This window comes from Balaenoptera acutorostrata, chromosome 2 (assembly GCF_949987535.1).
Source record: "Balaenoptera acutorostrata chromosome 2, mBalAcu1.1, whole genome shotgun sequence".
In the NCBI taxonomy this organism is placed as follows: domain Eukaryota; kingdom Metazoa; phylum Chordata; class Mammalia; order Artiodactyla; family Balaenopteridae; genus Balaenoptera; species Balaenoptera acutorostrata.
Genome location: NC_080065.1, coordinates 164,918,892 through 164,946,014, shown reverse-complemented (window position 1 = coordinate 164,946,014; position 27,123 = coordinate 164,918,892). Strand labels below are relative to the sequence as shown.

The window sequence follows — 27,123 nt, the reverse complement described above, 5'->3', positions numbered from 1 at the left end:
TAGTACCTCATTGTAGTTTTGATTTGCATTTCTCTAATAATTAGTGATGTTGAGCATCTTTTCATGTGCCTATTGGCCACCATCTGTTATGTCTTCAAACGACAGTTATCTTTATGTATTTTATGTATTATTTTTATGAGTTACTAAAAGTGAAAAAATGTAAATATAGCATAATCCCATTTGTGTAACAAGAAAATTATATATAAATCTACATAGCCATATAAACAAACAAAAGTAGTCTGAAAGGATATACACTAAAATTTAACACTAGCTATCCATGAAATGATGGGATTAAGGGTGAGCATTTTCTTCTTAATACTTTGGAATTCTTTTCCTGTGTGGGTGCATGGGTATTTTTGCAACAAGTTTTTAATATTTCTATAAGTCATTTCAGGTTAAAGCATGGTTGACATTATACCAGATTAATTGTAAAACAATAAATAAATAAAGCAGGGACAGCAATAGTAATAAACCAAATTAGAATTTAAAGTAAAAAGCATCATCTGATATTAACAAAGGATATATTATTACAAGAAAGTTCTAACGGCCATAGGTCTTCATGCATCAAATAAAATAGTCAAACTATATAAAAGTTAGAACGTCTCCCCCACCAAATAAACATAGAATTTATTAATGCATTTTATTTGCACCATGTTCTGGCTTCCCACAGCATATAGAAAAGCATTCTCTTTGATATATTTGTTATTAACATTGGGAAAGCTAATATTATCAGCACACTAAGCAGAGGTGTATACGTAAGAAAGTCTGGAAGGACATATACTAAAACATCAAAAGTATTTATCTCAAGTATGGTTATTAAGAACTTTCATTTTCAACTTTATAAACTCTTAAATTGTTTGCAGACATGTATTGGTTTTGTAATTAGGAAAAAACAAAGACACTACCAATGGAAAATAAAGAAATCTATAAAACCACATTCAAGTTCATCATGTCAAGTAGTCTTATTAAGTAACCAGAAAAAAAAGAAACAGCAGATTTTAATTGTACATTTAATAAGCTTGATTGAATACAGACACCAAACCTTCATCCCACAAAAAACACATTCCTTGACAACCACTGTTGCCAACGGTGGTTACTTCTAGGAAAGAAGGGAAAGAAAGGGAGGGGGTGCAGACAGGGATGACATGCAAGCAACTGACAATGGGGGCTTCAATTTTATCTATATTTGTTTAAAAGATATTTGAAACAAGTATTGCAAAATGCCTGCTTTCAGGAGCTGGCTGGTAGGTACATGGTGGCTCCTTTTATCTCTGTATTTTTCTCTAAATTTTAAGTATTTAATTTTTAAAAAATATATATTTCATAATGGAATGTGATTAAATGACAAGGACCTTAATATATAAATATTAAATTATATAAATAAAATGAAAGATTAATATGAAAAGGATAAACAAAAAAAAAGCAAGCTACTAGGAATTCCATATATGTTTCTAAATAACTCTTGGGCCAAAGAAGAAAATGAAAACTTTTAAAATACAGTTTCAGAAGAAAATTCACAGCCTTAAATGCAAGAAAGAGTACAAATAAATTAACCAAGCTGCAAATATCATAATGCTAAAAAAAAGAACATAAACCTACAAAAGTATGAAAAAATACATTAAAGAGAGATTTTGCTTAATAAACAGAAAAAAAAGAACTGATAAATATAAGAGCTTTTTATAAACAAAACAAATAAAATAGTCTCCAGCAAGTCTCGTTTTTAAAAAAGGAAAATAAGCATAATAAAAACAATGAGAAGAGAGGATAACAGAACAGACACAGAAGAGAGCAAATGATATGCTGCTTTGTATAGCCTATGCTAAATAACCTGGAAATCTCTAAGAAAAAAGCATCTTCTAAGAAAGCTTATCAACAAATAGATTATGAATAATGGGGAAAACCATGAAGAAGTTAATAAAGAACAGGCAGAAATAAGTTTTCAAGTGCTTTCTTTCAAATCTATGCTATCTAGGCTTCTCAACCCATTTTATCAAGTCAGTCATTTTATAAAGCCAGCATATGCTTGAAATCAAAGCCTAACAAGGAGACAACACCAGAGTATCATACACAGCAACATCATTCCCTCTGCCTAAAATGCATTCCCCTTAAATGTTCACATTCATTATTCCTTTTCATCATTCAGGTGTCAGCTCAAATATAACCTCCCCAGAAAGGCCTTACTTGACCACCCTATTAAAATAACTTTCTTGATCCTCTTTGCTCTATTTTCTATACTCATCTTATTCATAGCATTTATTGCAAAGTTAAATTACCTAGAATTAAGCTCCATGAGAGTAGGGACTTAGTCTTATATGCTGGCATAGTGCCAGAGCCTAGAATTTAATTGCTCAAAAATAGTGCTGAATAACTAAATATCACTTAGGAGTATATTTTCAGAAATCCAGCACCCTATTCAAATAATATACCATAATTAAACAGTAATTTCAACAGATATCAAAAGGGTGCTTGATTAAATTCAACATCCACTCTTGATATATTAATATACCAAGAATGGAAGAACAGTCAATAAATATTTGAGAGCCTATGATGTACTAGGATCAAATCTATATGCTGGGAATACAGCAGTTAACAAAACCAAAAAAACTCTGCTCTCATGGAGCTTATTACATTCTAGTAGTTCTATCTCAAAACAATAACCTAACCAGCATCACACTTGATAATAAAACATCACAGGCATTATAGTGAGGACAAGATGTCTGCTATTACCATTATTAATTGAGACTGTTCTGAAGTTCTAGCCAATTCAATATGAAAAAAAAACGAAAGATCCATATATTGAAAAAAAATCATGCAGTTGCAGATGACACAACTATCTAGAAAATCCAAAAGAATAAATTATAAAATATGTAAGAAAGAGGTTCACATGATGGTATCTGGTTACAAACCAAATATTTAAAAACCAGTATTTTTCTCGAAGAGTAATTAAGAAAAAATAAAGAGAGAGGGACACTATACTGAGGGATTTGGTCACAATCTTTTCTATGATTTTATAAACTTTGATCATAATCTTCACCTTTCCCCAAAATTTATTTTTAAAGACTAAAGAGCTGTAAATTTGAAAAAACATCTATTGAGAGAAGATTCCTGCTGTGAAAAAAAATTTGTGCCACCTGCCGTCCACTGGCAATTCCACCCTGAAGCAGGCGTCCGAGACAGCCCTGCGTGGTGACTGCAGGCTCCTTTGTGATAGCAAGACAGTAGAGAAAGGAAAAGCCTTAACAGGGCGGTGGGGTTTTTTAATGGTATATTCATAGAGAAGACCTGCTACACAGGATGAATGAACCAGAGCTAAAATGTATCCAAATGGCTAAATCTCAAAACTTAACATGGATTGCAAAAGGAGGGACCTTGCAGAAAAGGTACAGTTACCTTTCACAAAAAATTTTCAGACATTCATAAAAAAACAAAGAAACAAACAAAAAAACCATGTGTCTTTGAGATTTGTTATCAGACCACGGAAAAAGAAATATAAGTAAGCTCACAATGAATCCTATTATACCTCTATGTTCCAGTTATGCTGTTCCAAGGTATGGCGACATTGATCCATAGATTCTATGCCAGTCAGATCCTGAAAGATAAAAACAAAAAGTTACTTAGGGAAAAACCAACAGTACATATTGGATATTTTTACCCCTAATTGAATACTTATGAATACCGCTGGGAAAATAAAGTTTTGAAGGCAGATATTCAAGTATGGTAAAACGTCACTATTCAGAATTTATTCAGTCAGTTATTGTAGATGCAATACAGCAAAAAAAATGAAAATTTCTTGTCTTTTAAAACTTCAAGGCTTTCAAGACTACTTGATCAAAATCCTCTCAAATTCAAGTTTAAAAAATGAAAGACTTCTTCAACCTCTGCGCCCAGCAAAATAGTCTTTAATGCTAAACATCTATTCTGTTTATAATACATACTGATATAAAAATGCAGGTTTTCTGCAAATGTAATGCCTTTCACTAACTTACATCATTTTACCTATTAGTATATAACCTAGCTTATAATACAAAATGTGTAAAACTTTTTATCAAAAGAAGTCTGTAATTCAGATGTTTCCCTCCAAAATGTACTTTCCCTATTCCCTTCTCCTTGTACTATTCTCAGGTTTCACTTTGTCTATGACCAAATCTCCTTGTCTGGCTCTTCTCCTATCCCCTCTAAATGTAGAAATTTCCCTAAGGATGTGTCCTTGGCTTTTCCCTCTTCCTGGCAATCCTCAATGACCCTTTCTACTCAAATGACACATAAATTTCTGGACCTGTCACCTCTTCTGAAGTTTAGCAGCACGTTTCCAATAGCCTATTCAACATTTCTACCTAGATGTGGCACCAATAACACAAATGCATCATTTAAAACCACTGTATGTGTTAATGACATCACCACCTTCCAAAATATACAGGCAAATATGACATCTGGAACCTCAGCCTCATCTTTGAGTACTCTATCCCTTTAACTACACACTTCATCAGTAATCAAGTTCTGACTGTTTTCTGTATCTATAACCACATTTCCATTCCCTGAGCCGGCATCTTCAATCAAGCTTTAATGACACCTCAAGTCAACTGTCAAAATAATTACTCTTCCTCTTTCTAACTCTTCCCCACCTCCCCTGGTCTCCCCACTTCCCTGTGTGTGTGTTATTTCTCTGCTCAAAACTTTTCAGCTGACTGGATAATAAAATCCAAAATCCTTAGCTTGGCATTCAATTGTTTCTATAATGTGGCCCCAACCTAGCTTTCTACATTATTTTCTATTTCCCTTTAGGTGTCCGATACTCAACAAATCTAACAGCTTACGTGTACATCTAATGACCAGAATTTCCACAGAGCTAAATCCTAGCCTTCCTTCAACGGCTAATACAAAAGCCAAACCCATCCATCCATCCTTTCATGTAACACATGTCTACTGTTTATTGTCTATTCTGTGTATTACTTACTATGTCCAGGGATATAGGGATGAATACAATACAGTCTCTATCCTCAAGAAATTCCTCTTAATAACCAGCAAGCAACAGGGAAAAGAGATTGATCTCAGCCAGCTAAGAATGTCGTAACATGTACTGGTGAGTCAGGAGCCTGAGATTCTTGCTTTGGTTCTGTGCCCTGTGATCAGTGACCAAACATGTTTTAATTCTAGCTTCCTTTATATACAACATGAGGGATTTAATTTGGACTATCTGAATATCCTTTCCAGAGCTTAGAAGAAAAAAACCAAAAATTGAAGTTTGCATTCTTTAGGTATGCAGTTGTTTATTTTTTTAAATTACACAAGTAGTATAGAAACTTTGCTTTTTTCTTTAAACTGAACTAATTAATTAATTAATTTATGGCTGCGCTGGGTCTTTGTTGCTGCGCGCGGGCTTTCCCTAGTTGCGGCGAGTGGGGGCTACTCTTTGTTGCGGTGCGCAGGCTTCTCATTGTGGTGGCCTCTCTTGTGGAGCACAGGCTCTAGGCATGCAGGCTTCAGTAGTTGTGGTTTACGGGCTCAGTAGTTGTGGTTTGCGGGCTCTAGAGAGCAGGCTCAGTAGTTGTGTTGCACGGGCTTAGTTGCTCCGTGGCACATGGGATCTTCCCGGACCAGGGCTCGAACCCGTGTCCCCTGCATTGGCAGGTGGATTCTTAACCACTGTGCCACCAGGGAAGTCCCTGCTAATATATTTTTATGTTTAAAGTACTACAAAATTTTCAGTACTGCAACTGGAAAGCTCTGTTAAGAACTCTAGAGCTCTGTTAAGAACCACTGGCTTTGACAGCTCTGACAATGTGGATTTTTTCCTGACCACCGCGGGCCTCTTACCAGTTTGGCTATTGCCTTCTGGCTTGTAATAGGATCCCCTTTAACTTTTGATTTCCTTACAGCCCATTGCAGAGAACTGGGATGTCCTGGGTTCCACTTCCTCTCTGTACATTCTCTTTAAGAATTGGACTTTACTTTTACCTTCTTCTCAGGGTATGAATGACCACTCCATCTTTACTAAAAATGTTTTCTACCTCTCTTATGCACCTATTATTTTCTATCATCTATTATGACTATTTACACTCATTCTACTGCCTTATCAGAGGATGCATGCTCCTTAAGAGCAGTGTCTGTGATTCATCTCTATATAATGCTCCCCAGTACCTAGCACACAGTTAAGGGCTTAAAAGGCTGCAGAAAAAGTCTGTCCAAGTTAAAAAGACCTTTTAGTATAAGCTTCAATAATCATAGCTACTAAAGTGAAATCCTCTAGAAAATTTCACCAAAACTCATTGTACATTAATACCCTGGGGTTTTAATTAAACTCCATCTAGTCAGAACTAGATGCTAAGCTGGATGTTAAAAATACGTATTTGCAGAATCTTCCAGGAGATCAGTAAGTCAGGGATGGAGCCAAGGAATCAGTGGGTTTTTTGAAAAGCTCCTCAGTTGATTCTAATGTACAGCCAGGCCAGGAAATCCATGGTACTGTACAATTCTAAGTGGGACCAGAGATTATACGTCACTTATTAAAATAACTTTTTAAAAAAGGGGTTATAAACACTATAGGAGAGAACAATCAGGGTAACTGCACATCTTCAGTATACTGAAATAATTAACCTAATGCAAGCAAAACCCTTTTACTGTATAAGTAGTGAATCAGGGTAAACTAGAAGCCCAACTTGAATAAGCCTGCTTTTCAGTCACTGCTGATGAGTATGAAAAACATGCACTAGCAATAAGCTAGGAAAGGACTATTCATAGATCAACAAATATTCACTGATCCGGTATTCTAGATGTCCAGGATACAAATACAGTACCTGCTCTCATTAGGCTTGTATCCTACTACAGAGAGACTGAGCAAAACAAACCACACACATAGAGAAAATAAATGAACAAAAATTTAGGCTGGGGGATTCCTTAGGATTGGGTGCTCAAAGAAGGACTCTCCAAGGAGATAACATTTCAGGAGAGACCTGATGAAAGATAAGGGTCCAGTCATGGGAAAATATGTGGGAAGAGTATTCCAGGCAAAAGGACAAATGCAAAAACTCTGAGACAAATGGATACATGACACTATGCATTTGTCAAAACCCACAGAACTTTACAGCAGAGTGAACCTTAATGTACAGAAATTTAAAAAATAATTTAGAAGGTGAGAGGATCCCAGGATGGAACACAGACTGTGACAAAAGAATCTAATGGTATTAAAAATATATGAAACAACCTCACTGAATGGGGTGGGAGGAAAAGGTGTTAACCTAAGTAACTCTGGAAATGAGTGAAGTCTGTAAGACTAAAGGCAAAAGGAACTGCACACAAGCACTGTGCTCTAGTTGACAGAGTTGGTTCACTGTATATGTTCATTCTGAAGCACTATATCCATACACTTATACTGGAATTGAACAATTAAACAGAGAGTGGGAGCCAGTTTTCTCACTGTTGAAGTGGGAAGTTACCGATAGTCGAGGGGAGAAGGCTGGAATGATCCATATGGGTGAGAGTTGGAAACATCTGAATCAACTCATTTTTAAGTTTAATTTAGACAGATGGTTGCATATAGAACTAGTTAGCTTAGTATACACACATGTATGTCCTTGCTCTATCAGCTGAGAGGGCCTAGAGGCAACAACACACACCCCAATAGCAAGCACACATAATGCCCAGATTTTGGTTTCTAATACTGTTCTCCAATAAAAGGAACCAGGTTCCTTGGAGAAATGGCTAATTCTAGGACTGGAGCAGAAAATACACAAGATGAGCCTGGAGAATCCTGTAGTTCCAGAAAGTAAAGGAGTGCTCAAAAAACCCCATAATGATGGGAATACATCAAAGTGATACAGGAATCAACTGAAAGAGCTCCCAATGGCCAAAGCTGGTACAATTTGAGCAAGAAAATAAAGTAGTAATAGGTTATAATCCAAAGTACAAAATAAACATCCTTGAGTCCATATGAACAGAAATACATGACTGAATAAATAAATAAATGGGGGAGAATAGACAAATCCTGTGCAGAAGAATTCCAAATAACTATGTTGATAGATACTTTGCCTTTTAGGAGGTGGAACATATCTCTTTACTCCTTAGGTATGTATGGGCTGTGCATAGTGACTTCCTTCCAAAGAGTACAGTATGGAAAAGGACGAAAAAAGATTAACTTTATAGTGGAGAAACCTGACAAACACTACCTCAGCCATATGATCAAGGTCAACATCAATAGTGATAAATCCTGTTGATAATATGTACTCTTGATAAAATGTAATGAAAAGGCACTTTACCTCTGTGGTCTTTCTCCCCAAACCCCGAACTCCAGCCTCATCATGAGAAAAACATCACAAAAATCCCAACTGAGAGACAATCCACAAAATACATGACCAGTGCTCCTCAAACTGTCAAGGTCATCAAAAACCAGGAAAAGTCTGAGAAACTTGTCACAGGCAAGAGGAGCCTAAGAAGGCACAGTCACTAAATGTAAGGGGGGATCCTGGAACAGAAAGAGGACATTAGGTAAAAACTAAAGAAATCTGAATAAAGTGTGGACTTTAGTTAATAATACTGGTTCATTAATTGTGACAAATGTACCAAACTAGTATGTAAGATGTTAATAGGGAACACTGAGTGAAGGTATATGGGAAGTCTGCATACTAATTTTAAAAGTTTTCTGTAAATCTAAATCTATTCTAAAATAAAAAGTTTATTTAAAAAGTGGAAAAACAGGACTTCCCTGGTGGCACAGTGGTTAACAATCTGCTTGCCAATGCAGGGGACACGGGTTCGAGCCCTGGTCCGGGAAGATCCCACATGCCACGGAGCAACTAAGCCCGTGCGCCACAACTACTGAGCCTGCGGCCTAGAGCCCGCGAACCACAACTACTGAGCCCACGTGCCACAACTAATGAAGCCTGTGTGCCTAGAGCCCATGCTCCACAACAAGAGAAGCCACCGCAATGAGAAGCCCACGTACTGCAATGAAGAGTAGCTCCCGCTCACCCCAACTAGAGAAAGCCTACGCGCAACGAAGACCCAACGCAGCCAAAAAAAAAAAAAAAGTGGAAAAACAAAACAAAACTGGGGTGGGAGACACACATCTGAGACAGAACAAGCTTGGCAAGTTGGCAGATAAGGTCTGAGAAGTAGGCAGGGTAGGGAAAGTTCATCTAGGGTCGTGTTTCTCAACCTTGCTTGCATATCAGAAGCATCCGAGGGGAATCTACAGCTATCTAGACACCTCCCCCCCGCCCCACCCCCGACAAAAGCAATTTAATCAGATTCTCTGAATATGCAGGCTAGGCACAGGTAAATTTTTTCCTGGAAGGGAAGGAGCTTCCAGCTGATTCTAACGTACAGTCAGAGTTGAGAATCACTAACCCAGAGCCTTACTTCTAAGTTCAGCAGGAGTGTCATGACCATATGTAGATTTTTTAAAAAGTCATTCTGGCTGCTTTGTGAATTAACTGTAGAGGGCATGACAGAGAGCAAGAAACAGCAAGGAGACTATACAGGAATCCTAGGGAAAGAGAATGCTGGATTAGCATAGGATCCTAGCAGTGAAAAGGGAAAGAAGAGGATAGATTGAGGTTATATTGTAAAGACAGAGCCAAGAAGACTGGATAATATGTGGAAGTAGAAGAGAAATATTAAGATAAAGTGTTCAAAAAAATTAGGAGGAAAAGTGGAAACAGACCGCCAAAGATGAATGCACTCTTATTCATTATATCATGATGCTAAATGCATCGTGCAGGAATGGATTTCCTGACCTCAAAGCTAGCCAGTAGGATGACCAGTGATCTCTCCAAAAAGTTAGATGAAAAACATGACGAATTCATCTGGCACTCACTGTCTGAAAACAGATGTACTCATAACCTAGACATGGGTTGGCTACCTGGGTTTTCTCTCAGTTTTGTACTTTAAAAAACCTAGTATAAATTAGGTTAAGACAGTTTAAATACTAGAGAAATATGAGGAAGGGAGAGGTTTCCCTGTGGTCACAACCACTACCACTTCCCTGTATTCCAAGAAAAGGATTTAGAGTTTTGATTCAATCTCCTTTCCAAACTTAAAAACAAACAAACAAAAACAAACATACAGGGGGAACTGATTAATGGGCTTTGCTTCTCCTTTCTAGACTGTAAGCATCTTGACAAAAATCCATTCACCTTGGCTTTTTGATCTTCGTAGGACTCTTCTGGTGTTTTCTCTCCTGGCTTGGGAACCAATCTTTCCACCCCATTCTTTCCACTAACCAGCCCCACCTTTCACACATCACTGCATACAGTCAAGGTTTGGGGAGATTTCTCAATTTTCTCTTCTCTATGAGAGTCTTCTCTCCTAGATATGTACAAATTTGAGCATTCTTACTTATTATACCAAGTACTCCTTTATGCATTAGTCTCCATACCCATTTTAATGGTTATATAATATTCTAATTGGCTAAAACAATTTACACATAGATGTTACAACTGCTTCTGATGTTCTGCTATTAAAACAGCACTTTGATGAACATTTCTGTTTATAAAGTTTCTCTGTATTTAGGATTTTTCCCCTTAGGATCCAGTTAAAATTATGGGCCAAGGAATATACATTTTTTTCCCCCCACATTCTCAGTTTTCCCTGAGAGGAATATGCATATTTTTATGTTCTTGATACATACTGCTAAAATGCACTTGAAAAGAGCTACTCCAATTTACATTGAATAGGGTTGGTTTCAATGTGAGTCAAAAACTAAATGTGTCAAGCCAATAGTCATTTCAGTGCCAGTTAAGCTTTGCAATGACAGCTTTGTTCAAAAAGAAAGAATATTACAGGTTTGGCTGGGGACACTGTATTAGCTTTGCTACCAGTTCTCTCCTCAGCAATAACATGTTTGGCTATAAGCACTTACAGAAGAGAGGTGAAACACAGAAGCTGAGGGAATTTTATATTTAATAACCTCAGTCATTGGTTTCAAGCTCCTCCCAAACTAATTTCTTTAGAACTCAGCAGGCTGTAATTCTCTTTTTTTTTTTTTTTTAATTTTTTTTAACTTTGGGTTTATTTATTTATTTATTTTTATGGCTGTGTTGGGTCTTCGTTTCTGTGTGAGGGCTTTCTCTAGTTGTGGCAAGCGGGGGCCACTCTTCATCGCGGTGCGCGGGCCTCTCACTATCGTGGCCTCTTTTGTTGCGGAGCACAGGCTCCAGACGCGCAGGCTCAGTAATTGTGGCTCACGGGCCCATTTGCTCCGCGGCATGTGGGATCTTCCCAGACCAGGGCTCGAACCCGTATCCTCTGCATTGGCAGGCAGATTCTCAACCACTGCGCCACCAGGGAAGCCCTGTAATTCTCTTTTAATAGGAACTTTCTTTTGAAAAGAGAACCCATTTATCTCTATATCCCGTAGACCTAGTGTAGTGCCTTAGCATACAGTATAAAATGTTTAAATGAACATCTTGCCCTCATGCCAATGATCAACTTTTACTTCTTTATCTCTCTCTAGTTTTTAAACATTATTCTTTTCATTATCACTCATTTATTCCTACTTTGCGTAAGGAACTATACATTTTCCTCAACAATCCCATGAGATAGTGCCATCATACCCATTATCAGTTGAGAATATCGAGACTCTTTAAAAAGAATTATGTGGAAGACACCACGCACTAATTCAGGTAAAAAGAATTATGTGGAAGACACCACGCACTAATTCAGGTACACAGTAAGTGCTCAATAAAGGTTAGCTAAATCTGTAATTTCACCTAACTGGCTTGCTCTTCAGAACTCAGGTTTACATTCAGATCTACTGACATCTGAGGTGACCTGAGATGGTACTGGACAAAAGAGCTTCAATGCGTAGAAAGTTTAACTTTGGCACCTCCTTCTCCCTCTAATCTTTCAGGACCAGTGTCTACCACAAATCCCCTATTCAGGCAGGTCCATCCAAGTCTGCCTCACTGAGAAACATCCCTTGTTCCAAGATGATCTCTCCCTTCCGCCTCCCCTCAAAGCTAACTCCTCTTCCATGAATTGCCCTCCCAAGGATTTAGCATAATGCTACATTTAGTTACATCAATTTACACAAATGTAACAGACTGACAGCATTAGTAGGAGAAAGGCTGTACTTATCTTTAGGGCAAAAAAGACCCAGAACCCCAATCAATCTCTAACTAGCAAAATGCAAAGGGGAGATTGGAGGGATGTGTGTGAACCATTCTATATCCTTCTCCTATTCCAACCTTAGTCTAACTTCCTCCTCCCAAATCAGATGATAGTAGATGTCAACGTCACTTGGCAACCTACATCTGAAATATTGTGATCCTCGATCTATCTCTTGCTTAAGTATAACTCAAGGAAGATACCACAAACAATAGACATACAGTGTTGTAACCAGATGTCTCATTCAACTATTTGGATAGGGATTGGGTAACTAGAGTTAATCACTCTACAGTAGTCACTAGAGTGCTTTCCTAAGAAGTGTTTCTTTCCACACCTCATCTGTTTATTATACAAACAAACACTGCAGGAGGTTGAGTTGAAATCTAAGTACTCTCTAAATTCCACTTGGCTTGTTGGCTCTAGCTTGTTGAGGATGCATATTTTAACTTGTTTTCAGTTATTCCCAGAGAGAAACTTGGGGAAAAACAGAGATCTTTGTTCTCTCTTTCCTGCAACACAGATAGCTTTGCTTTATGCAATAAGCAGTATGCTCTCACTAGTAGTGGCAGGAGAAATGGAATTTGAAGTCCTTTCAGGAAGTGAAGTGATCACACCTTGGCTCTAATCTGTAACTAAAGCTCTTACACTCAGATCTTTATTATTCACATTTAATTACTGATTTACCAAATTAAATACCAGCAGCTTCCATTTCCTAAGCACCTATTACTATGTAATAGGCAATGTAAGTAATAAAGCCCTCATTTTCACCGAGAAACCCAAGGATTCAAGAGGTTATATACCTTGTGTAAGAATAGCCTTGTTTAAGAATAATGATAAGTGGTGGAGCCAAGACTGAAACCTAGAATAACTACGTCCGAAGTCCAGGTTGTCTCCTGTGCTATACTGCCTCCCATTATTTAACTAATTCATGTTAGAAAACAACAAGTTTTCAATAAATTCTCAATTTGGAAAATTTCAAAAAAATTTTTGTTCATCTGAGAATAAAACATCTGGAATTTTTCCAATTTTCACATTAAAGAGTAAAGATAAATTGAGGACAATATTTCAACCCCTCATTTTGCATAAAAGGAAACTGAGGCTTAGCAAAGTGAACAAGCTTTCCCAAGTCACAGAGCATGAGGGTGGCAGAACTGTCCAGTCTTCTTATTCCCAGTCTCTTCTTTCTTCACTGTACCTACTGGTAGCTAAGAAACAGCTCATAGATGTACATAAAATTTTTCTCCTTTATGCCCAGGGTCAACAATTAGGTTTTGTTCTTTTGAGTTTGGTGTCAAATAAGACTGGAAAATGCTGCTTATCAAATCCCCTTTCTGGAAATTCCCAATACATCTTTTAAAGGCTTCGAAAAGTCCTGCCTTTAGTTAAAAAGAAAAAAAAATTTAACTTCACCTAAAGGAAGGTCTTATCCAAGCAATTAAGAGTAGGTGGAATAAGTGGTGGAGCTTTGTTGGAAATTTAGAAGACACCAGAATCTTGAATAATCCTTTATTCTAATTCTACTAGCTGGGTGAACTTAGGCATCTTTCTGAGGTTCAGTTTCTTTTTTTTTTTTTTAATTTATTTTTGGCTGTGTTGGGTCTTTGTTGCTGCGCGGGGGCTTTCTCTAGTTGCAGCAAGCAGGGGCTACTCTTCGTTGTGGTGTGCAGGCTTCTCACTGCAGTGGCTTCTATTGTTGAGGAGCATGGGTTCTAGGTGCGCGGGCTTCAGCAGTTGTGACACGCAGGCTCAGTAGTTGTGGCTCGCAGGCTCTAGAGCATGGGCTCAGTAGTTGTGGTGCACGGGCTTAGGTGCTCTGTGGCATGTGGGATCTTCCTGGACCAGGGATCGAACCCGTGTCCCCTGCATTGGCAGGCGGATTCTTAACCATTGCGCCACCAGGGAAGTCCCAAGGTTGTTTCCTTATTGGTAAAATGTAAATTAAAATACTAATTAACCCACTGGGTTATAAAGATTAAGTGCAGAATGCTCAATTTAGCTATTATTTTAAAGAAACATGAAGGAAACATTAAAAATGAGAATGTTATAATGAAACTATACTTAGTTCATGTGGACAAGAAAGACATCTGTACATCAACTGAGATAACCATATGGATTTTTTCCCTTCATTATTTAATGTGGAGTATTACACGGATAGAATTTCACATGTTGAAGCATTCTTGGCATTCCAGAGATAAATCCCTCTTGGTCATGGTGTATAATCCTTTTAATATGCTGCTGAATTCAGTTTGCTAGTATTTGGTTGAGGATTTTTGCATTAATGTTCATAAGGGATATTGGTCTGTAGTTTTTTAGTGGTATCTGGGTATGGCTGTAATGCTGACCTCAAAGAATGAGTTAGAAAGTGTTCCCTCCTTTTCAATGTTTTAAAAAAGTTGGAGAAGGACTGGAATTAGTTCTTTAAATTTGTTTGGTAGAATTCACCAGTGAAGCCATCAGGTTCAAGGCATTTCTTTGTTGGGAGATTTTTGATTATGGATTCAATCTCCTTACTGGTTATAGGTCTATTCAGATTTTCTATTTCTTTGTGATTTAGTCTTGGTAGGTTTTGTATTTCTAGGAATTTGTCTATCTCATCTAGGTTATCTAATTTTTTGGCATACAACTGTTCACAGTACTCTCTTCTAATCATTTTTTCCTTCTGTAGAATTGGTAATAACGTCTCCATTTTCATTTCTTTTTTTTTTTCCTTATTTTTTAAATTATTTTATTTTTTATTTATTTATGGCTGTGTTGGGTCTTCGTTTCTGTGCGAGGGCTTTCTCTAGTTGTGGCAAGCAGGGGCCACTCTTCATCGCGGTGCGCGGGCCTCTCACTATCGCGGCCTCTCTTGTTGCGGAGCACAGGCTCCAGACGCACAGGCTCAGTAATTGTGGCTCACGGGCCCAGTTGCTCCGAGGCATGTGGGATCTTCCCAGACCAGGGCTCAAACCCGTGTCCCCTGCATTGGCAGGCAGATTCTCAACCACTGCGCCACCAGGGAAGCCCCTCCATTTTCATTTCTGATTTTAGTAATCTGAATGTTTTCTTTTTCTTAGTCCACCCACCTAAAGGTTTGTCAATTTTGTGGATTTCAAAGAACTGATTTTTGGTTTCATTGATTTTTCTATTCTCTGTGTTGTTTACCTAGGCTCTCTTCCTTATATTACCTTCCTTCTGCTAGCTCTGAGCTTAGCTTCTTCTTTTCCTTCTAGTCCCTTAAGTTATAAAGTTAGGTTGTTGATTTAAGATCTTTTGCATTTTAAAATTTTTAAAAATTTTTTGGCCATGCCGCGCGGCATGCGGGATCTTAGTTCCCTGACCAGGGATCAAACCTGTGCTCCCTGCACTGGAAGCACGGAGTCTTAACCACTGGACCACCAGGGAAGACCCTTTTATTATTATTATTTTTTTTATTTAAGATCTTTTGTGTTTTTTAACATTTGTGTTTAATAGCTACCAATGCTCCCACCACTCCCCAAGCGTTTCTTGCTATATCCCGTAAGTTTTGGCATGTTGTGTTTTCATTTTCATTCATCTCTACATATTTTCTAATTTTCCTTGTGATTACTTCTTTGATCCACTGGTTATTTAAGAGTGTGTTGTTTACATAAATTTGTGAATCTTCCAGTTTTACTTCTGTTATTAATTTCTACCTTAATTTCATTGTGGTTTGAGAAGCTACTTTGTATGGTAGCTATTAAAATCAATTGAGACATAACTTCTTATATGTAGAAAACTCTAAAGACCGCCCCCCATCCCTGTTAGAACTAATAAATGAATTCAACAAAGTAGCAGGATACAAAGTCAACACACAAGTTTCAGTTGCATTTCTTTACACTAACAATGAACACTCTAAAAATGAAAGTAAGAAAACAATTCCATTTACAATGGCATCAAAAAGAATATTGTGAATTAACTGAGGAGGTGAAAGACTTGTACAATGAAAACTACAAAACACTGCTGAAAGAAATTAAAGAAGACCTACATAAATGGAAAGACATCCAGTGTTCATGGATTGGAAGACAATAATGTTAAAAATCCAAAGTGAGCTACAGATTCAGAGCAGTCCCTATCAAAATCCCAATGCCTTTTTTTTTTTTTTTTTTTGCAGAAATAGAAAAACCAACCCTAAAACTCATATGGAATCTCAAGGGACTCGAAGAGCCAAAACAATCTTGAAAAAGAAGAACAAAGCTAGAGGACTCACACCTCCTGATTTCAAAACTTACTATAAAGTTACAGTAATCAAAACAATGTGGTACTGACACAAAGACAGACATATAGGCCAATGGAATGGAATAGAGTCCAGAAATAAACCCTTGCATATATAGTAAAATGATTTTTGACAAAGGTGTCAAGACCATTCAATGGGGAAAGACCAGTCTTCTCAACAAATGGTGCTAGAAAACTGGATAACCACATGCAAAAGCTGGATCCTTACTGTGAAATATATATATTGGTCTCTGCCCCCAGTTCCTGACATAGAGCTCCTAAAACCCTTGCAGAAAGGGGTGCCAGGAGATACTTTTGTTCTAACATTTAGTTTTTGACCCCAGTTCCTGACTTAGAACTTAGAGCTCTCAAAATCCTTATAATTTCCTACGTGATAAGAGCACTAGGAGGATCTTTTCTTCTAATATTTGTTCTTTGATCCTAGTTCCTGACAGAGATCCTAAATCCCTTGGAATTTCCCAGATGATATCATTGTATTTTGTTCTAATGAGGTGACTCCTGGTGGGCTCCTGGATAGGGACTGGCCATCAGGCAGAACAAACCATGATTAGAAGCTTCAAATTTTCAGCCCCACCTCCCAATCTCCAGAGAGGAGAGAGAGTGTGAAAATGGAGTTAAAATCAATCATGCCTAGGCAATAAAGCCTCCGTAAATATCCTAATAGTATAAGATTCAGAGAGCTTCTGAGTTGGTGAAGCCATCTACATGCCAAGAGGGTGGTGCACCCCAACTCCACTGGGATAGAAGCTCCCCTGCACTTGGGACCCTTCTGGACCTTGCCCTAGATATCTCTTTATCTGGCTGTTTTTGTGTATCCTTTATTATATCCTTTGTAATAAACCAGTAAACGAAAGTGTTTTCCTGAGTTCTGTGAACCACTCTAGCAAATTATCAAACCCGAGGAGGGGGCTCATGTGAACCCCAATTTATAGCTCGTCAGTCAGAAGTTCAGGTGGCAACTGGGACTTGTGATTGGCATCTGAAGTGGGGGCAGTCTTGCGGGACTGAGCTCTTAACTTGTGGGATCTGATGCTAACTTCAGGTAGACAGTGTCAGAACTGAACTGAATTGAATCTAGGAGAACTGCCTGACAGAAACTAACACAACACTGTAAAACAGTTATACTCCAATAAAGATGTTAAAAAAAAAAAAAACAGTACACGTTCCACTACCTCACACTGCATCATTTCCTCCCAGCAAAAGTCCTACGGTCCAAGGAAAGTCAGGTTAATTCCATGACTATAACTTGAAGAATAAAATATTGCCTTATTCGTCCTGTAACTCACCATGATTTTGCATAGAATGCTCCTTAGACTCCAATGCCACGGACTATTTTGCTTTATCAATAAATGATGAGAACTTGAAAAAAAAAAAAGAATTGCTTGATGTGTGGAAAACACACATGTCTATTCAGAGAAAAGGAGAAACATAGGAGGAGTGTGTTTTTCCTGCTCATTTACCTAATACTATATACAAAAATTAACTCAAAATGGATCCATGACCCAAACGTAAAACCTAAAATTATAAAACTCTTGGGAGAAAACATAAGCTAAAAACTTCCTGACATTGGATTTGGCAATGATTTCTTGAATGTGACACCAAAGGCACAGGCAACAAAAGAAGAGAGACAAACTAGACTTCATGAAAATTTTAAAAATTTGTACAACAAAAGACACTACCCAGAGTACGAAGTCAACCCACAGAATGGGAGAATATATTTGCAAACTGTATATCTGATAAGGGATTACTATCCAGAATATAGAGAACTCTTAAAACAACAAAAAAAATAAACAACTTGATTGGGCAAAGGACTTGAATAGACATTTCTCCAAAGAAGATATACGAATAACCAACAAACATACAAAAAGATGTTCAACATCACTAATCATTAGGGAAATGCAAATCAAAACTATAAGCTACCATTTAACACCTGTTGGGACAGCTACTATTGAAAAAACAGGAAATGAAAAGTGCTGGCCGGGATGTGGAGAAATTGGAACCCTTGTGCAACATTGGTGGAAATGTAAAATGGTATGATTGTGGAAAACAGTGTGCAGTGCATCAATAAATCAAAACCAGAACTACTATATGACACAGCAATTCCACTTCTGTGTATGTACACCCATGTTCAGAGTAGCATTATTATCTACAGTGGCTAAGATGGGAAACAACCCAGTGTCTGTTGACGAATGAGTGGAATAAGCAAAATGTGATATACACATACAATGGAATATTATTCAGCCTTCAAAAAGGGGAAAATTTGGGCTTCCCTGGTGGCGCAGTGATTGAGAGTCTGCCTGCCAATGCAGGGGACATGGGTTCGAGCCCTGCTCTGGGAGGATCCCACATGCCGCGGAGCAACTGGGCCCGTGAGCCACAACTACTGAGCCTGCGCGTCTGGATCCTGTGCTCCGCAACAAGAGAGGCCGCGATAGTGAGAGGACCGCGCACTGCGATGAAGAGTGGCCCCCGCTTGCCACAACTAGAGAAAGCCCTCGCACAGAAATGAAGACCCAACACAGCCAAAAATAAATTAAAAAAAAAAAAAGGGGAAAATTCTGCAATATCCTACAACACGGATGAACTTTGAGAACATTATGCTAAGAAAAACAAGCCAGTCACAAAAAGACAAATACTGTATGGTTCCACTTAAATGATGCATTTAGAGTACTCAAAATCATAGAGAAAGACAGTAGAACGGTGGTTGCCAGGGGCTGAGGGAGGGGGAAATGGGGAGTTATTGTCTAATGGGTATAGTTTCAGTTTTACAAGATGAAAAGAGTTATGGAGATGAATGATAATGATGGTTGCACAGCATTACGAATGTATTAGTTATCACTCAATTGTACGCTTAAAAAATGGTTAAGATGGTAACTTTTCTGTGTATTTTGCCACATTTTAAAAATTGGGGGAAAAAGACATTTGTAGTGTGTTGTGAGATGAACTTGAACTTTATTAAAAGGTTCTAAAGTACTACAATCAGATTACTTTGTTTTCTGGGGATCAAATAAATTACCTTCCACTAAGTTCCTATTTCAGTATCTATTCTTTCATTTAACACACTTAATTACACTAAAAAACAAACAAAAACCACTTTGGCCTTATTCAACCTTTCCTAATGTGACTCAGCTACTCAGAATCAAGCAGAAAAGTTGTTTAGGAAGACATAAAGGTGTTATTGTTTTCTTCTTTATGAGAAACATTACAAAGGCACCAAACTTTACTAGTCTTCCAAAAAGTCATCTGAGAATCTGGCCTTCCCTGTTCCCTCCCCACTCTCGAGGCCAACAATATCTGCCACTGTATATGTTTCAAAATAGCATGAAATCACACTTCCAAAACCTGACATGCATGAGATTTGTGTTTGTATATGTATGTATATACACATACCTATATACATGTATCTATATATGTACAATCTAATGTCAAGTGACAAAATGTTAATAATTTACTTTTAAATTTAATTACACTTTTCAGCCTCAAAACTTGGCATTATAAAATGCTCCATGATTTAGATTCAATTATTTATTAAGCATCTATGAGCCAAGCACTGTAGTATGTGCTTTCTTATCCACTCTTAAAACAACCCTGTAAAGTTAGAAATATGAGTCATTTTGCAGATATGGAAACTGAGGCCTAGAGGGATTAATTAACTGTCAAGATCTCAAATGGTGCATTCCTAATATGGAGCTCTTTCCCCTACATCATGCTGCAAAGATGAGAATGTGGCTAACTGGAATTTTTGTTTTTCCCTTCCTCCTAAAAATGGGATACTTAAAGCTGCTGGAACTGCTTTAACAAAGAAAGAGAAACAACATCAAGAACAACAACAACTAAAACAAAACCCCTCTGGTTAAGTGAGATTTCTGGTGAGTTATTAAATTCACTCAACAAATATTAATTGAGCATCATGCAGCAAGCACCACAAAGAAATCACAGTCCTGATCCCCAATAATTTTGTGGAGTAAAAAGACATGTAAATAGGGACTTCCCTGGTGGCGCAGTGGTTAAGAATCTGCCTGCCAATGCAGGGGACATGGGTTCGAGCCCTGAGCCGGGAGGATCCCACATGCCACAGAGCAACTAAGCCCGTGTGCCACAACTACTGAGCCTGTGCTCTACAGCCTGTGAGCAACAACTACTGAGCCCACGTGCCACAACTACTGAAGCCTGCGCACCTAGAGCCCATGCTACCAACAAGAGAAGCCACTGCAATGAGAAGCCTGCACACCGCAATGAAGAGCAGCCCCCACTCGCCACAACTAGAGAAAGCCTGCGCGCAGCAACGAAGACCCAATGCAGCCAAAAAAAAAAAAAAAAAGACGTAAATAAATAAACTATACACCAGAAATAAACAAATCCAAGTCTTCCGGGAACTTGGGATGATATCAGAGTTCTAAGCTGAAAACTAGCAGAAGGAGGTGTTTCACGGCAATAGAGCTCTGAGTATGCAAGGAGGCACAGAGGCGTGAGAAAGAATGCCATGTTAAGGGAACTGAAAAGTATCACTGGAATAGAAATGGAAAGGGTAGAATTATGGAGTTGGACAGCGAAATATGGGTCAGATCATGAGATGCAAAGAAAGATTTCATGCTGCTTTAATCAATGCAAAGCAAATGAAAAATCTTAGTGACACAATCAAATCTTTGCTAGAAAGATTATTCTGGAAAAAGCAAGAAGGCTGAATTGAAGAGGACAGAGACTTGAAATTAGGGGCACTGGTACAGTTACTGAAATATTCCAAAGGGGGAAATGAAGTGTAAACTAGGGTAGAGGCAATGCAGATAGAGTGGAGGGTTAATTGAGGGTAGTGGATTTTTTGGTTTCACTTATTTAACTCCAACAGGAATTTATAAACACTAATACATATATACATGCATACATACTGAAAAAAAATTCCCCAGATACTTAGCATGAAAATATTTTCTCTTCTAAATTTATACCAGGAACCTGAAAACATTTTCAAAATTTCCTTGGTGGGAAAATCCAAAGCCAACAAGCACCTCAGTGCTCATAGTGATTTTGCTATTTATCATTTCTGGCACTCTCACCAAACGGTAGTTTAAAAACACACGTACACAGAGGAAGCATTTAACATCAAATCTTCAATTTTATTACGTTACTATTTTTTGCTATTCATTTTAAGGAAAAATATAATATGGTAATATTACCATATTATACCAAATGGAGACATTATTACCAATTCTACATATTCCTAAATATGTCAAATGACCCTCAACTGGCCCAAAAGAAAATTGACAGAATTAATCTTTATCAATACTCACCTCAAAGATATGCTTCTAAAAGAATATCTGTAATACAGATATTCTTTTATACTACTCTGCCAATTGCACAAATGTTATTCCTTGAAACACTTAAAGGAGTGCAAAAACAAACAGGGATGCCCAGCCCATTCTGAAGAAATAACCCCAAACTTGAACCAACTTGATCATAAATGCCTGTGACTGTTACATAAAAATGTAACAAACAAACAAAAGCCTAGCAAGCACTACTGAATCAGTTTGTCAAAAAGCTTCTGAGAGGACAATAACTGTGTTCTTGAATAAGAAGATTCAACAACATAAAGATGTCAATCACATCCCCTCAAATTCATTTTATAAATTTAATAAAATTTCAATTTTGAGAAGCTGATTATAAAGTTCTTTTGAAAAAGCAAGCAAGAAAATCTGGGAAAATCCTGAAAAAGAGCAACAAGGGAGACCAGCCCTCCAGATTAAAATATACTATAAGCCTCTACAATTATGAGTAGTATATATAAGACCAATGGAACAGAAAATTGAGAAACAGACCCAACTGCATAAGGAATTTAGTATTGAAAAAGGCATCTCAAAACAACGAGCAAAAGATAGTTTTTTTTAAAAAAAACTTAGAGACCTTATTTCTTAGAACAGTTTTAGGCTTACAGAAAAATTGAAAAGAAAGTATGGAGAGTTCCCATACTCTCCCTCCCCGACACTCACTTCCCCCTATTACTAACATCTTGCAGTGTTGTGTACATTTGTTATAACTGTACATCATTATTAACTAAAGTCCACAGTTTACATTAGGGTTCACTCTTTGTGTTGGACATCGTATGGGTCTTGACAAATACATAAGGTCATGTATCTATCATCATAGTGTCATAAATAGTTCCACTGCCCTATAAATCTTGTGCTCCATCTATTCTTCCCTCCCCTCTAACCCCCATCCCTGGCAACCACCTATCTTTATACTGTCTCTATAGTTTTGCCTTTTCTAGAATGGCATATTGTTGGAGTCATGTATAGAGCCTTTTTGGACTGATTTCTTTCACTTAGCAATATTCATCTAAGGTTCCTCTGCATCTTTTCATGGCTTGATAACGCATTTCTTTTTCACTGAATAATATTTTATTGTATGCACGTACCAGTTTGTTTATCCATTAACATACTGAAGTACATCTTCGTTTCTTCCAAGTTTTTGGCAATTGTGAATAAGGCTGCTATAAACATTTGTGTGCAGGTTTTTGTGTGGACATAAGTTTTTATTTCACTTAGGTAAATATCTCGGAGCATGATATGCTGATCATATGGTAAGCCTATGTTTACTATTTTTTTTTTTTTTTGGCCCCGCGGCTTGTGGGATCTTAGTTCCCCAACCAGTGATTGAACCTGGGCCCTCGGCAGTGACGGTGCAGAGTCCTAACCACTGGACCACCAAGGAATTTCCCAAGACTATGTTTATTTTTGTAAGAAACTGCCTAACTGTTCCAAAGTGGCTGTCCTGTTTTGTATTCTCACCAGCAATGGATAAGTTTCTGTTGTTCCATATCCTTGCCAGCATTTGGTGTTTTAGATTTTAGCCATTCTAACAGGTGTGTGGTGGTTATCTCATTGCTGTTTTAATTTGCAATTCCCTAATGATATCTGATGTTGAGCATCTTTTCATATGTTTATTTACCATCTCCTGTATATCTTCTTTGGTGAGATCTGTTCAGATCTTTTGCCCACTTTTTCATTGAGTTGCTCCTTTATTGCTGAATTTTAAGAGTCCAACCATACAAGTGTTAGAAGAAAACACAAGTGAATTCTTCTACTGCCCGAATGTGGGGAAGACTTTAACCATGACTCAAAATTCATAAGCAATAAGGGAAAAGATTTTGAATTATACAAATCAAATTTTTAGTGTATAAGAAGTTAAAAAACAACATGTGTATGGCAAAAAAAACAGCATGTGCAAAGTGAAAGAACTGGGAATGACATTTGCAACTTATTTCATAGATGAAGAGTTAATATTCCTAATATATAAAGACTTTTTTAAAATACAGAAGAAAAAGGATGGGACTTCCCTGGCAGTCCAGTGGTTGGGGTTCCAAACTTCCACTCCCAGGGGGGCATGGGTTCGATCCCTGGTCGGGGACTGGGATCCTGCATGTCGTGCAGCATGGGCAAAAAAACCAAAAAACAAACAAAAAGACAACCCCCCCCCCAAAAAAACAGAAGAAAAAGGATAACTTGCTACAAAAGTGGGTAAGAAAAAGTGGATGATTCATAGAAAAATAAACTCAAATGGCCCTTATATATATGAAAAGTTGATCAACCTCACTCATAAGGAAAAAGTAAATTAAAACTATACTGAGTTTGACAACACACTCTGTTGGTGAGGTTGCCAGGGGCCTCATACATTGCTAGTGGGAATACAAAATGGTACAATCCTCACGTAGGAAAATCTGGCAATATCTAGCAACACTACATATTCGTATACATATATATAAGCATTTAATCCTTTGACCCAGAAATCTTTCTACGAATCTATCCCAAAGACACACTAGCAAAAAATAAAATGTTGGTACACAAGGCTACTTATTGCTGTATTATTTATTACAGCAAAAGATGAGAAATAACCCAAATATCCATCAATCTAAATTATGGTATGTCCATACAATAGAGTATTATACAACTGTAAATACTTAAGAGAAATAAATCCCTATATTGCTATGCAGTGATCACCAGGAGATAATAGGTATAAAAGATGGTTGGAGAAATGTGTGTAATATACATCACCATCTATCTTTTTTAAAAGGGGGGGGTCCACAAATAGATATACTTATTACTTAGATTTTTTAAATGAAAGATTTTTGTTTTTGCTTTTTTTAATTCTAAGCTTCTCTGCAGGGGAAGGCAGGGAACAGGGTATAAGAGAGAAGAACAGAAGTTAGATTTCTCTAAATATATTGTTACATGTAGATTTGACTTTGGAATCATGTAGCTGCTTTATAAAACAAAATTTAGAAAAAGCAGCAGCAGCAATTCCTAAACATCAGAAGCAAAAATAAAATGTAGAGTTGGTAGCATAACTATCCAAAATGAAATTATCCCACATGACTTTAAAACACAGTAAACTGACTATACATTCTGCATTAAAGGGCTTAAATTGTTTTAAATAATTATATTATTGTTACTAGTAAGGGTATTATTATTTTGAGACAAAGTGTTGATTATGTGATAAGGCAAATGAATAATCATGTTAATCGCATTAAGAATCAAATATTTTAGTATGGAGAAAGAAGAGAGGTAAAATATAGGGCCAAATTTGAATTGGCAGTCCTGAATTTGAATTGCAAACATCAAATTGTTTTATCATGAATTAAATAAATACAAACATACGTGTGTGTCTGTACTATATATTATATGTATTTCCTAGTTCTGTTAACTAAAAAGTTCTAGACCAACCCAACAGCAATGAGCACTCATAGCTACCAGACGTGTGGCATCTAAATATAATTTCTTACCAAAAAGTAACAAGGTTTCCTGGAGAAATGCCTGATTCTAGAAAATGCACAAGATGAGTCAAACATCTTACAATGTCAAAAAGCTAAAAACCTATCAAGGACTACTGGGGCCATGACAATATGATAAAAGTCTTCAGGAACAATAATACAAGGCTCTTCCAAATTACAAATTCAAATGGTAAATCTTTTCTGTGACTCTGAAAAAATAAAATTATGTAAATACTAGGAGTTCATAAAAAATAAAAGTCATTAGGAGCCAATCTAAATAGACTCATAATTGTCAAAGATGGCACAACCTAAGCCTTAATAAGCACAATGGCAATGAAATGTAATACGTTAAATATATTTACATCCATGAGTTCACTGCAAATTTTAAAAATCTACAATTCAAATTTTAAAAATCTCAGTGGTAAACAAATGGGACCTAATGAAACTTAAAAGCTTTTGCACAGCAAAGGAAACCATAAACAAGACGAAAAGACAACCCTCAGAATGGGAGAAAATATTTGCAAATGAAGCAACTGACAAAGGATTAATGTACAAAATTTACAAGCAGCTCATGCAGCTCAATATCAAAAAAACAAAGAACCCAACCCATAAATGGGCAGAAGACCTAAACAGACATTTCTCCAAAGAAGATATACAGATTGCCAACAAACACATGAAAGAATGCTCAACATCACTAATCATTAGAGAAATGCAAGTCAAAACTACAATGAGGTATCACCTCATACCAGTCAGAATGGCCATCATCAAAAAATCTACAAACAATAAATGCTGGAGAGGGTGTGGAGAAAAGGGAACCCTCTTGCACTGTTGGTGGGAATGTAAATTGATACAGCCACTATGGAGAACAGTATGGAGCTTCCTTAAAAAACTAGAAGTAGAACTACCATACGACCCAGCAATCCCACTACTGGGCGTATACCCTGAGAAAACCATAATTCAGAAAGAGTCATGTACCACAATGTTCATTGCAGCTCTATTTACAATAGCCAGGACATGGAAGCAACCTAAGTGTCCGTCGACAGATGAATGGATAAAGAAGATGTGGCACATATATACAATGGAATATTACTCAGCCATAAAAAGAAACGAAATTGAGTTATTTGTAGTGAGGTGGATGGACCTATAGTCTGTCATACAGAGTGAAGTAAGTCAGAAAGAGAAAAACAAATACCGTATGCTAACACATATATATGGAATCTAAAAAAAAAAAAAAAAGGTTCTGAGGAACATAGGGGCAGGACAGGAATAAAGACGCAGACGTAGAGAATGGACTTGAGGACACAGGGAGGGGGAAGGGTAAGCTGGGACGAAGTGAGAGAGTGGCATGGACTTATACATACTACCAAATGTAAAATAGATAGCTAGTGGGAAGCAGCCACATAGCACAGGGAGATCAGCTCAGTGCTCTGTGACCACCTAGAGGGGTGGGATAGGGCGGGTGGGAGGGAGACGCAAGAGGGAGGAGATATGGGGATATATATATATGTATAGCTGATTCACTTTGTTATAAAGCAGAAACTAACACACCACTGTAAAGCAATTACACTCCAATAAAGATGTTAAAAAAAAAAAAAAATCTCAGTGGGACTTCCCTGGTGGCGCAATGGTTAAGAATCCACCTGGCAATGTAGGGGACATGGGTTCGAGCCCTGGGCCGGGAAGATCCCACATGCCGCAGAGAAACTAAGCCCGTGCGCCACAACTACTGAGCCTTCACTCGAGAGCCCACGTGCCACAACTACTGAAGCCCATGCGCCTAGAGCCTGTGCTCCGCAACAAGAGAAGCCACCACAATGAGAAGCCTGCGCACGGCAACAAAGAGTAGCCCCCTCTTGCTGCAACTAGAGAAAGCCCACGCACAGCAACAAAGACCCAACACAGCCAAAAATAAATAAATAAATAAAAAATTTAAAAGTCTCGATGGTTACTTCATAGGATGCTAGGAATCAACTCATTATTTAAAAACTAATAAATAATCGAAAGGATCAAATGTTTATCCTGCCTTTATT

General features: G+C 37.5%; 1 protein-coding gene and 1 non-coding gene across 2 annotated transcripts in view; both read right to left on the bottom strand.

Annotated features, from left to right (window-relative positions):
* Positions 1 to 27,123, bottom strand: part of FAF2 (Fas associated factor family member 2) — a 61,313-nt gene that overhangs the window by 21,380 nt on the left and 12,810 nt on the right. Inside the window, exon 2 of the mRNA XM_007169731.3 lies at positions 3,521 to 3,589. Within this exon, the coding sequence (XP_007169793.2) occupies positions 3,521 to 3,589 (69 nt within the window). The remainder of the gene's footprint in view (positions 1 to 3,520; positions 3,590 to 27,123) is intronic.
* TRNAD-GUC (transfer RNA aspartic acid (anticodon GUC)) lies at positions 22,965 to 23,037 on the bottom strand. Its single transcript has one exon. It is a non-coding gene; the product is annotated as a tRNA-Asp (tRNA).